This window comes from Meles meles, chromosome 1 (genome assembly GCF_922984935.1).
Source record: "Meles meles chromosome 1, mMelMel3.1 paternal haplotype, whole genome shotgun sequence".
Classification (NCBI taxonomy): domain Eukaryota; kingdom Metazoa; phylum Chordata; class Mammalia; order Carnivora; family Mustelidae; genus Meles; species Meles meles.
This window is the reverse complement of record NC_060066.1, coordinates 117,066,349-117,078,714: the sequence shown is the minus strand read 5'-3', so window position 1 is coordinate 117,078,714 and position 12,366 is coordinate 117,066,349. Positions and strand designations below refer to the sequence as shown.

General features: G+C 36.9%; 1 protein-coding gene across 2 annotated transcripts in view; it reads right to left on the bottom strand.

The window, feature by feature from the left end:
• Positions 1 to 678: 678 nt before the first annotated feature.
• The window catches only part of TSPAN2 (tetraspanin 2), a 62,202-nt gene continuing 50,514 nt past the window's right edge, over positions 679 to 12,366 (bottom strand). The window contains exons 7-8 of one of the 2 annotated variants that reach the window (XM_045984634.1): positions 5,021 to 5,104; positions 679 to 2,660 (exon numbers count right to left, since the gene is read on the bottom strand). In XM_045984634.1, coding sequence (XP_045840590.1) covers positions 2,595 to 2,660; positions 5,021 to 5,104 — 150 coding nt within the window. In that variant the 3' untranslated portion in view covers positions 679 to 2,594. The remainder of the gene's footprint in view (positions 2,661 to 5,020; positions 5,105 to 12,366) is intronic. The other variant, XM_045984710.1, reaches the window with a different exon arrangement.

Here is a 12,366-nt window from a genome sequence, read left to right as displayed (position 1 = left end):
ACATGTATAATCTGGATGAGACAATGTTAATCGAAATCTAACTACTTGCACAAAAGTCCTTAGGATGTTACTTTTACATCCTAGCTCCTCATAGTCACACTACAGAACGGTTACTACTCTTTCCTTTTTTTTAGCCATATTGTTTGGTAGTTGGACATTTAGATAAGTTGTGTAAAGATGTGTATAAAGATACAATAGAATTTTAAGAGAAATCAAACAAGAATTCCAGTGCATAGAAAATTTAATTTAAAATAACTTAAAATAGTTCATCAAGAAATTTTAATTCAGTGCCTTGGTACCAGATGCTTAAGGATAAGTTTGGGTCTGATCTCAAATCAGTTCAGATAAACAGCTATAACCAAAAATTTATATATATGAATATGTATATATACGTACCCATATATGTATACATGTATGTATGTCTGTATACACATTCATGCATACATATATTATTTATGTATATATTCAAGAGTTATAAATTCAAGACACATATAGATTCAAGATATATAGGAATTCAATATATATATAGATTTACGATGTATAAAAATCTGCCCTCACTCAGAGGTGGAATTAACTTTACTCATGGCACAGATTTTAGAAAAATTACTCCTACAAGGAACACATTAACCACAGATGGAACAGATCTCTACTCCCCCACTTTTAAGTATTGTACTCTTCTTAAGGTTGTTAAATCAGGTATAGAATGAAACTGGTGGTTTTTTTTTTTTTTTTTAATTAGAGACAATTCTGAGGTGGAAGAAACCTATGCACTTGAGCCTGTCTTCAGGTAGAGGATGAACTAAAGCTATGAAGAGAGATGGACTGTTTGTTCTTCGCTTGAAAGTTTATATTTCTCACCTACTGGAGTATAAACACCTATGTCATGAAGTGATTTTCTTAAAATAATCTTTTCTTCAGCTATAGACACAGTAAAGTAGCCATGTACAATTAAATTTTTAGCTTGCTTCCAATCTGACTTTTTTCCCAGAAAAGCTTCCTCCGACGTTAGTAGCAGTAGCAAGTATGGCAGAAGAAGTGTGGTTCTCTATGCAAATGAGACTATTTGTAGTGGTTAGGTCTTTTCAGCAAAACATTTTGTAGAAGTTTCTTGGGGTGCACACTTTCCTTTAGTGCATACCCAAAGACTGTGTTCTCACAGGTGGATGAGCTTACGTGGGTTTCCAAAATCCCCGGTACTTTCACTTTTGAGTGACCTTTTAAAATGTAATTTAAAAAACTCTCTATGATCTAATAAATGTACTAAGTTGTTAAAAATTGACAAAGTTACCAGTTTAGATTCTAAATTTGGGTTTACCTACCTCAGTTGAAGCATCAAGACCATAAAGAATATGAAAATTTTATTTTTATAAGGAGATTTACACAGACAAAAACATACTTCTGTTCTGTGGGTTTTATTTTCTTAGCTTGTTTCTGTTGTGTGCACACAACTAGTAGATGCCTTTCTTTCTTTCTTTGGCCAGGGATGCTTCTGATATAATATCTGAATTAGGAAGGATTTTGTTTTAGCTTAAGTGGTAAAAACTATAGGTCAAAATCCACGAAGAGTTCTCTAGGTGAATAAGGAAAATACAAAAAAATTAGGAAAATATGTAAACTCAAGTTATGAGGTATTTCAGAGATACAATGCCAGTAAAAATTTTCTTTCCCACTATTTGCAACTGCCAGAGCTCTTGCTTTAGTCTTTCTATCTGCACATTTGAAGAAACGTGGAAAAGTTTGAGATAAAAGCCCTTTTGCTCATGTGAGGACTGCTGTAGTTCAGAGCAGTCAGAAAAAGAATGTTATAAAGTCATATTTAAATGTATTTATATAAGAACAAAAAAATCCTTAAAACATTACTAAAAGGTTTTTTTTTTTTAAGTCCTAAAAACACTCACTTTTATAGGGCATATGATTGTCTGTGTGACCACTCTTTCCAGAGGGAGTTTTTTGTTTTTAAATACTAGGAAAGTATGACTTATTCAAATTAGATTTTCCATGCTGTATTTAGTCTCACAGATATGTTTAGTTCTAAAACTGTGGTTTACTGTGTTCTGGGGAGTATGTATATAAAAAAATCCCATGAAACCCTTACACCTAACTCAGATGCCGTTAGTGCGTCCTACACCATGATCTCTCAAGTCCTGTTGCTTATTGCTTCTGTTAACCAGAAATCCTGAATTCTCTGTATCTAACTTTCCATGGCTAGAATCTGGGAAAATGACCCATTATCATTTCTTCTAAATAGCCAAGTTTTTAAAATTTATCAAAATTTGATGATCTTTTTCTGAGAGTCAAATAGGTCATTCCTCTGATATAGTAAGAACCAGGAATTTCCAGCAAAACAGATTTCGTTATGTACAATGCATACACCAGATGCACACAGATCACACATGAATCTCAGTCAACACACACAGCATTCACTCAAGGGGTAAATGAGTAATGAGCCAAACATACATACATGTGCAAATGTACAATTAACAGCATATTATTTTAGATCCTAATGTCCTTTGAATATTAAAAATGAGTCAGGAGACACTTCCGGTGACAGCTGTATGGAAGCTCTAGATTGCAATTTTCATGTAGAAGTAACTTCATATCACATCTCTTGAGGTTCGTATTGCACAGCAAAGCACCATACTGAATATCATGCCAAAGATCTGAAACAGAAGGAACCACTTGTTAATGACTTGCAAACAATAGAAACTGATTAAAAAAAAAAAAAAGCAAACTGCATGGGTGTCTAACTAATAATTAGAGTTAAAAATTACTGACCGTGACATTTTTATATATACTACTTAATTATTGTTGCTGGCTAAAGACTTCCATATTAACATGTTAACTATTAGTTGTTTACACTTAGGTCTAAAGAGTTTCCTGTTGTTGGAAAAGCTCTGAACTTTTGCAACAGTGACCACATATTACAAAGTAGAGCATCTTTTCATTTTTCCTGCTCCATTTTAAGGTACAAATTATGCTTCACTATTTAACTCAGTAGCTTGCCCAAAGCATAAACCAAGGTGTTAGAACTATGATATTAGTGATGTCTTCTGCCTCTTGGATAATTCTTTGAAAAGCCAAATACTTGGCAAATCCAATAGTCATTGGTATAGTTTGAATAGAAGGATGTCAAAGATCTTTCTTGTTCTCAATCATTTCCCCAACAATTTCCCAGACCCTATAGAATGTTATCAGCAGGTGCAATGTTTATGAACAACTGTCAATGTTTGTTTAAAGAAATCTGTACCATAACCCTATGATTCTCTCTTTAATCCATCCTTCATCAGATTAGAATCTATAAATGTTCAATTTAAAAAGCCATGTACTGTCTGCTTTATGGAAGGGAGAAAGTAGGCTTAAGTAAAAGCAACCTGGAGCAGGGCTCTAAGCTCCTGGCTGCCAGAACTCAGTACCAGTGTGTGGCAGAGGAGACACCTCAGGACATCTGGCTCACTGATTGCAACTCTTACCTTAAGAAGGAGTTACAAAAGGATCAGATCTGGGGGTGCGGATTCAAGATGACCAATAGAGGGCCTTTCCCGCTAGTGTGGTTGTCAGGTTGGATACAATACTTGCTTCGTCCTGGTTGTACTCTAAAGGGATCCCCTCAGAAAGGAACTTTCTTAGCACTGTCCTGCCACTGTCATGAGTATGGGTGACTGCCTCTACGATGCTCACTCTTTGAGATGATGGAATTTTTAGGGGTGTCTCTTTGGTACTTCTATTATGCAGCCCATTTTCAAATCTTCTGCTTCAAAATTGTTCTCAGGAAGCCACAGAATAGCAAGCAGACTAGCCCCAGAGCAGGTGAGGAGGGCCTGAGAGATATCCCTGGGCTGGGAGGCCCTCAATATAGTATTTCACCTGCTGCCCCATCCCGCTGCACTCTAAATACAGAAGAGAGGGAAAGTGCTTGTGTGTCCTGGAAAACTGCCAATTCCTTGATTTTCCTTGCAATTCCCTTTGCCCCCACTGATGCCATGAATTCATCTACATACAGACTAGAGGGTAAGTACTACCTTAGCATCAGCTATTATTACTCAACCCTGGATGGTGGAAATCACCACTTTACTAGCCTGACTCAAATCCTGCATCCCTCCAACTTACCTCCACATGGCAACACAGGTCCTTCTATCCCTTGGTGGCTTCATCTACCTTAAGGATAGAGCCCAATCCCTCAAAAAGGCACACAAAGACCACAGTTCTGCGGACTTTCACACCCTTTTCACTGTCCTCTCTTGCTGCTTCTATCATGTCCCGTGGGCCCCTATCAGTTCTTGCACGCTCGTGTACTTTGGAGGCCCAGAGCCATCTGCAGGTGCCCGGATGCACTATGCTTCCCACTTCTGCATGTTATTCCTTTAGTCTGGATTCTGGGTTTGGGAGGGCTCAGATTATGTACAGAGCTAGCATTTGTTGAGTGCTATCTTCCAGACACTTAATATGAGTTGATGGTTACATATACCTTATATATATTATCCCATTTCATCTTCACAACAATCTTAGGAGTTTGGTGCATTAGAATCCTCATTCTACAGATGAGGTAATTGAGGAATAGAGAAAGTAAAAAACTTTCCCATGATCCCAGGGCTCGTAAGCAGTGGAGCCAGGAGGTGAACCCAGACCGGGGTGCCAGAGCTTACACTATTATTCACTACACTCACTACTTCTGCAAATCATAGGTGAGAGAGATTTACCTGGTGGGCTATTTTAAATTTCTAACAGCAAGAAGAGACCCAGAATTGGAAATCACTTGTCTAGTTTAAGCTTGCTGGTCTTAATGTGGAAAGTTATTGCAATGATAAACTCAAGGTCATAATTAGGTTCAAGTTAAAATTGGTATATTTGAGAGAACTGAGTATTGATAATCAAGTGCTTTGTTCTTAGAAGATGTCCTGTCAACAACCATCTGTCTTTTATGAGAAATCTCTCTTAAGATACTGCCGTACCACACCTGAAGACAAATAAGATGCAAAGGCTTCTTAGAAAGCAAAAAAGTTAAGTTCTCGAACTTTCTCACCGTGAGACCTGCAATCCCAATACCAACAATTCCGATGAGCTGGAGCTTAACACTGATTATGGCCTCAATTTCATCAATGCAATTCTGTTTTGGAAAAAAAAAAGTCAGGAATAACAAATGATGGTATCTGTGAATTATCACTCTGATCCAACCCTCTCCTTCTCTATAGCATTCTGTTAAAGTTAATCCGTGTCAGCTTCTGCTCACATTTAAACCACTTCTCTTAGATAGCACCATTCTGATAACCTTAAAGCGAAAGTGTGTATTGGGGAAAAAAATATAATCCTCTCCTTTTGGTGGAATGTTCCTATTTAGGCCAACGACTGCTTCAGAACCTAAAACCTGGCTGGAGGAAGCTATTCTAGGACCTGAAGCATTTAAAAATTTGGGACATCTTCTTGCTTTCAGCGTATAAAAGTAAGTAAAATATCCCCCAAATGGTAGTCCCTTGCTTTTGTGTTGTCATTAATAACTTAAAAGACTTTCTACAAACTTGGTCCGATTTACTATGCAAGGTAAGTATTACCTATTAAGAGGCTTAAAAGTCTGTACAGGTTCAAATTAAACAAAGGAAAACTGAATGTTAGCAGTTAGAGGACCACTCTTTTCTATGATGGCTGGGCTGCATGGATCTCTATCCTTTCATTTGCCCCATAGAGACTTGTGCAGAACAGGTTCAAAGAAAAGGGGTTATTGGACAGAGAACAGAACAGATCATTTGCAATTATAATTAGTTTCTGCAGTTTCTATTTGGAATCGTCTTAAGTACAGAGTTTTGCAATTTTGTCTTTAGGCTACCCAGGTCATAAGCTATATGAAACCCTTACCACTATTCTTATGTCTCCTATCATACTACATTCATTCATTCATTCATTCAACAAACTGTTCTTGAGCATCTACCTTGCATCAGTCAGTCACTGGAATGATATAGTAGATATGGAGATAAGATTTCTTCTGCCCTTAGGGAGCTCACAGTTTAGAAAAGGATACAGACCACAAAAAATAATACATTATAATACATTCTAATGAAAGTGTGAGAACCACGATATAAGATATTTGCTCTCTCACTGGAGAAAATGGAAGTCAACCTATAGTAATTCCTCCAACCTTCTTCTCCTTCACCTATAAACCTACATGCTCCATTCAGGGCCAGGCAGTGTTGAAGGCAGTGAGCATGCAAAGTCAACAAGGGAGCACTGCTCCTTAATTCCTTCTCTCTCATAAAGTCAGAGAAGTACCCTTCTCTGTTGAAAGTTAACCCTTTTACTAGAGCCAGACCTTATTCCTTCTTATTGCCTCAGGAAGCCTGTGCTGTCAGTTATCTTCTTGTCTTCCATACATTCAGCCTCTACTTTTCCACTGACATTTCCACTCATCGTATAATGCCATGCCTGTGTACTTCAGTCTAAAACAAAACAATCCCCTCTAGTGTTGTCCTCCTTTCGCTCTGCCCATATCCCCCCCTTGCTTTCACACCAGCTTCTTTTTGTAAGAGAAATATGGTTTATTTTTGCTTACTGTTGAAATTTGGGAAATTCAGTAGTTCCCCCTTATCTGTGGTTTTGCTTTTGCAGTTTGCTACCCCTGGTGAACCATGGGTCTGGAAGCAGATGATCCTCCTAACATATTGTAGTTATCTCATCATTTTATCATCTCACATCATCACAAGAACAAGGGCGAGTACGGTATGGCAAGGTATTTTAAGTGAGAAAGAGACCACATTCATATAACTATTATTACAATATATTAGGATTGCTTATTTTATTATTAGTTATTGTTCATGTCTTACTGTGCCTAATTTATAAGTTAAACTTTAGATATTAAGTATAGGAGAAAAGACAGTATACATAGGGTTTGGTACTATTCATGTTTCAGCCATCCACTGGGGTCTTGCAACATATCCCCTGCCGATAAGGGGGAACTACTACAGATTATTAAAGAAAAGAAAATAAGACATATTTGTATTCTTACACTAAAGGTAATCACTAACACTGCTGGTGTGTATTTTTTTAAGATTTTATTCCTCTAAATGTGAAAAATAAGATTTTATTTTTCTAAATGTGGGGCTTGAACTTACAACCCAGAGGTCACAATCCAGAACTCACACCCCAGGGCTCTACCAACTGTGCCAGCCAGCCACCCTTATTGGTGTATTCTTTTCTCTCTCTTTCCTTTTTTTTTTTTTTTCTTAAGATTTTATTTATTTGAGAGAGAGTGAGAGAGAGCATAAGCAGGGAGGAAGGTGCAGGTGGAGAGGGAGAGGGGCAAGCAGACTCCCCACTGAGCATGGAGCCCAATGCAGGGCTCATCCAGGACCTTGAGACCATGACCTGAGCTGAAGTCAGACGCTCTACTGACTGAGTCACCCAGGCGCCCCTGGTATATTCTTTTTTTTTTTTTTTTAAATTTTATTTATTTATTTGTCAGAGAGAGAGCACAAGCAGGCAGAGTGGCAGAGAGAGAAGCAGGCTCCCTGCTGGACAAGGAGCCCGATGCGGGACTCGATCCCAGGATTCTGGAATCATGACCTGAGCCAAAGGCAGTGGCTCAACCGACTGAGCCACCCAGGCATCCCGCCTCTGGTATATTCTTAAACACAAACACACACTTAGTTCATTCTTTATATCCAACTATGTGCTTTTTAGACTTAAAATTATGACTTCAAAATTACTTTCTTTAAAAATTCTTTGAAATTACTGGCTTTTGATGATTGAAAATAACTCATCACAAGATAGTACATAATTTAGACAATTCCTTATTGTTTCATATTAGTGGCCAATTCAGTATTCTATTCTTATGAATAACACTGCAATGATACCACATCTCTGATTTCTTTTCCTTAAAATAAATTGAGGTGTGGGGCACCTGGGTGGCTCAGTGGGTTAAAGCCTCTGCCTTCGGCTCGGGTCATGATCCCAGGGTCCTGGGATCGAGCCCCACATCGGGCTCTCTGCTCCGCAGGGAGCCTGCTTCCTCCTCTCTCTCTGCCTGCCTCTCTGCCTAGTTGTGATTTCTCTCTGTCAAATAAATAAAATATTAAAAAAAAAAATAAATAAATTGAGGTGTGGAATTTCTGAATCAGAGGGCATGAACTTACTTAACTCATTTGTCTTTAAATTTCTTTTAAAATTTTAACTCCAATTATTTAGCATACAGTGTTATATCAGTTTCAGGTGTACAATTAACACTTCCATACATCACCCCATGCTCGTCGCAAGTGCCCTCTGAAATGCCCATCACCTGTTGAACCCAGTCCTTCACCTCTCTGTGGTAATCATCAGTTTGTTCTCTCTAGTTAAGAGTCTGTTTCTTGGTTTGTCTCTCTCCCTCTCGTATTTTTTTCCCTTTGCTTGTTTCTTAAACTCCACATATGAGTGAAATCATATGGTATTTGTGTTTCTCTGACTTATTTCACTTAGCATTATACTCGCCAGCTCCATCCAGGTCATTGCAAATGGAGAAATTTCATTCTTTTTAGTGGCATAATAATATTCCATTGTGTGCGTGTCTGTGTGTATACACCATATCTTCTTTATTCATTCCTCAGTCAAGGGACACTTGAGCTACTTTCATATTTTGGCTATTGTTGATAATGGTATGATAAACATCAGGGTGCATGAATCACTTTGAATTAGTGTTCTTGTTTTCTTCAGGTTAATACCCAGTAATGCGATTGCTAGATCTTAAGGTAGTTCTATTTCTTTCTTTTTTTTTTAAAGATTTTATTTATTTATTTGATAGATCACAAGTAGGCAGAGAGGCAGGCAGAGAGAGAAGGGGGTGGGGGAAGCAGGCTCCCTGCTGAGCAAAGAGCCCGATGCGGGGCTTGATCCCAGGACCCTGAGATCATGACCTGAGCTGAAGGCAGAGGTTTAACCTGCTGAGCCACCCAGGTGCCCCAAGGTAGTTCTATTTCTAAAGCTTTGAGGAGCCTCCATAATATTTTCCACAGTAACTGCGGCAGTTTGCATTCCCACTGACAGTGCATGAGGGTTCCTTTTTCTTTGCATCCTCACCAACACCTGTTCTTTCTTGTGTTATTTTAGCCATACTGAAAGGTGTGAGGTGATATCTCATTGTAGTTTTGATTTGCATTCCCCTCATGATAAGTGATGTTGAGCATTTTTTCATGTGGCTGTTGACCATCTGTATGTCTTCTTTGGATAAATGTCTATTCATGTCTTTTATCTATTTTTTAATTAGATTATTTGGTTTTTTTGGGTGTTGAGTTTTGTGAGTTCTTTATATATTTTGGATACTAAGCCTTTATCAGATATGTCATTTGCAAATATCTTCTCCCATTCTTTTTTTTTTTTTTTTTTTTGAGAATAAACTACTTGTCTTAAGAGCTTTATTGAGGTCTAAGTGACATTCTTCTCCCATTCTTTAGGTTGTATTTTAGTGTTGTTGATTGTTTCCTTTGCAATGCAGCTGATTTTTATTTTGATGAATCCCAATAGTTTTATTTTTGCTTTTGTTTCCCTTGCCAAAGGAGGCATATCTAGAAAAGTGTTGCTATGGCCACTGTCAAAGAAGTTACTGCCTGTGTTGTCTTCTAGGATTTCTTATGGTTTCATGTCTGACATTTAGGTCTTTAATCCATTTTGAGTTTATTTTTGTGTATGATGTAAGAAAGTGGTCCAGTTTCCCAGCACCATTTCTTGAAGAGACTTTTTCCCATTGGATATTCTTTCCTGTTTTGTTGAAGATAAATGGGCCTTAGGGTTGTTGGTTTATTTCTGGATTTTCTATTCTGTTCCATTGATCTATGTGTCTGTTTTTGTACCAGTACCATACTGTCTTGATCACTACAGCTTTGCCCTATAGCTTAAGTCCAGAATTATGATACCTCCAGCTTTGCTTTTCTTTTTCAAGATTGCTTTAGTTATTCAGGGTCTTTTGTGGTTCCATGCAAATTTTCAGATTATTTTTCTAGTTCTGTGAAAAACTTTTTTGGTATTTTGAAAGAATTTCATTAAATTTGTAGATTGCATTGCATAGTATAGATGTTTTAATACTATTTGTTCTTCTAATCCATAATCATGGAATATCTTTCCATTTCTTTGTATTGTCTTTAATTTCTTGCATCAGTGTTTTATAGTTCTCAGAGTACAGGTCTTTCACCTCTTTGGTTAGGTTTATTCCTACGTGTTTTCTTATTTTGGGTGCAATTACAAATGGGATTGTTTTCTTAATTTCTCTTTCTACTGCTTCATTATTGGTGTGTAGAAATGCAACAGACTTCTGTGTGCTGATTTTGTATCCTGATACTTTATTGAATTTGTTTATCAGTTCTAGCAGTTTTTTGTTGGAGAATTAAAAGTTTTTCTACATATAATATCATGTCATCTGCAAGTGTTTTACTTCTGATTTGGATGCCTTTTATTTCTTGCTGTCTGATTGCTGTGGCTAGGACTTCCAGTACTATTTTGAATAAAAGTGGTGAGTGGACATCCTTGTCTTGTTCCTGACCTTAAGGAAAAGGTCTGTATTTCCCCATTGAGTGTGTTAACTGTGGGTTTTTCATACATGGCCTCTAAACCTACTTTGTTGAGGGTTTCTTTCATGAATAGATTTTATACTTTATCAAATGTTTTTTCTGATTATATGATTCTTATCCTCTCTCTTATTGATATGATGCAGATTTGTGAATACTGAACTACCCTGGCACCCTGGGAATAAATTCCAGCTAATCATGGTGAGTGATTTTTTAAAATGTACTGTTGGATTTGGTTTACCAGTATTTTTGTCAAGAATATTTACATCCATGTTCATCAGGCATATTGTCCTGAAGTTCTCTTCGTTGATGGTGTTTCATCTGGTTTTGGTATCAGGGTAATGTTGACTTCATAGAATGAATCTGGAAGTTTTCTTTCCTTTTATATTTTTTTGGAATAATTCCAGAAGAATAGGTATTGCCCTTTTTAAAAAAAATATTTTATTTAGTTGACAGGGAGAAATCACAAGTAGGCAGAGAGGCAGGCAGAGAGAGAGGAGGAAGCAGGCTCCCTGCGGAGCAGAAAGCCCAATGCAGGGCTCGATCCCAGGACTCTGGGATCATGACCTGAGCCGAAGGCAGAGGCTTTAACCCACTGAGCCACCCAGGCACCCCAGGTATTGACTTTTTAAATGTTTGGTAGAATTTGCTTATGAAGCCATCTGGTACTACATTTTTGTGGGAGTTTTTTGGAGTTTTTAAAGTACTGATTCAATTTCACTGTTAGTATTCAGTCTTTTAACATTTTTAAAATAATTTCTTTCTGATTCAGTTGTGAGAGGTTATATGTTTCTAAGAATTTATCCATTTCTTCTAGATGGTCCAATTTGCTGGCATATAGTTTTCCATAATATTCTCTTAAGATTGTTTGTTTTTCTATGGTGTTTGTTGTTATTTTTCCTCCCTCTTTTGTGATTTATTTGAGTTCATTCTCTTTTTTTCTAGATAAGTCTGGCTAGAAGTTTCTCAATTTTATTGATTTTTCAGAGCAGCAGCTCTGGTGTCAGTGGTCTGTTCCATTGTTTTGTTGTTGTTGTTGTTGTTTTTAGTTTCTATATAATTTATTTCTGCTCTAATCTTTATTTTTTTACTTTCTGCTGGTTTTAGGCTTTGTTTTCTTCTAGTTCTGTTTGGTGTCTGGTTAGGTGTTTATTTGAGATTCTTCTTGCTTCTTGAAGTAGGTGTGTATTGCTATAAACTTTCCTCTAAGAACTGCTTTTGTTGCATCCCAGAGGTTTTGGATGATTGTGTTTTCATTTTCATTTGTTTCATGCACTTTTTTATTTCTTCTTTTATTTCCCAGTTGACTGATTCATTGTTTAGTAGCATTTATTTAACCTCCATGTATTTATGGTCTTTCCAGATTTTTTTCTTATGACTGATTTCTAGTTTCATAGGATTATGGTCAGAAATATGCATGGTATGATTTTGATCTTCCGTTTGTTGAGGCTTTTTATTGTGGGCTAATATGTGATCTATTCTGGAGAATGTTCCTGTTGTATTTTAACAAATTTAGGGTGGAATGATCTGAATATATCTGTTAAGTCCATCTAGTCCAGTGTATCATTCAAAGCCATTGTTTCTTGTTCATTTTCTTCTTAGATGAGTTGTTCATTGTTGTAAGTGGGATGTTAAAGTCCCCTCCTATTGTATTCTTATTGATTAGTTCCTTTGTTTTTTTTAAGCTGTTTTATGTATTTAAGTGTTCCCTTGTTATAAAAATAATTGTTTACAATTGTTACATCTTCTTGTTGGATTGTCCTCTTTATTATACTATAATGTCCTTCATCTCTTGTTATAGTCTTTGGTTTAAAATCTAGCTTGTCCAATTTAAGTATTTCTACCCCAG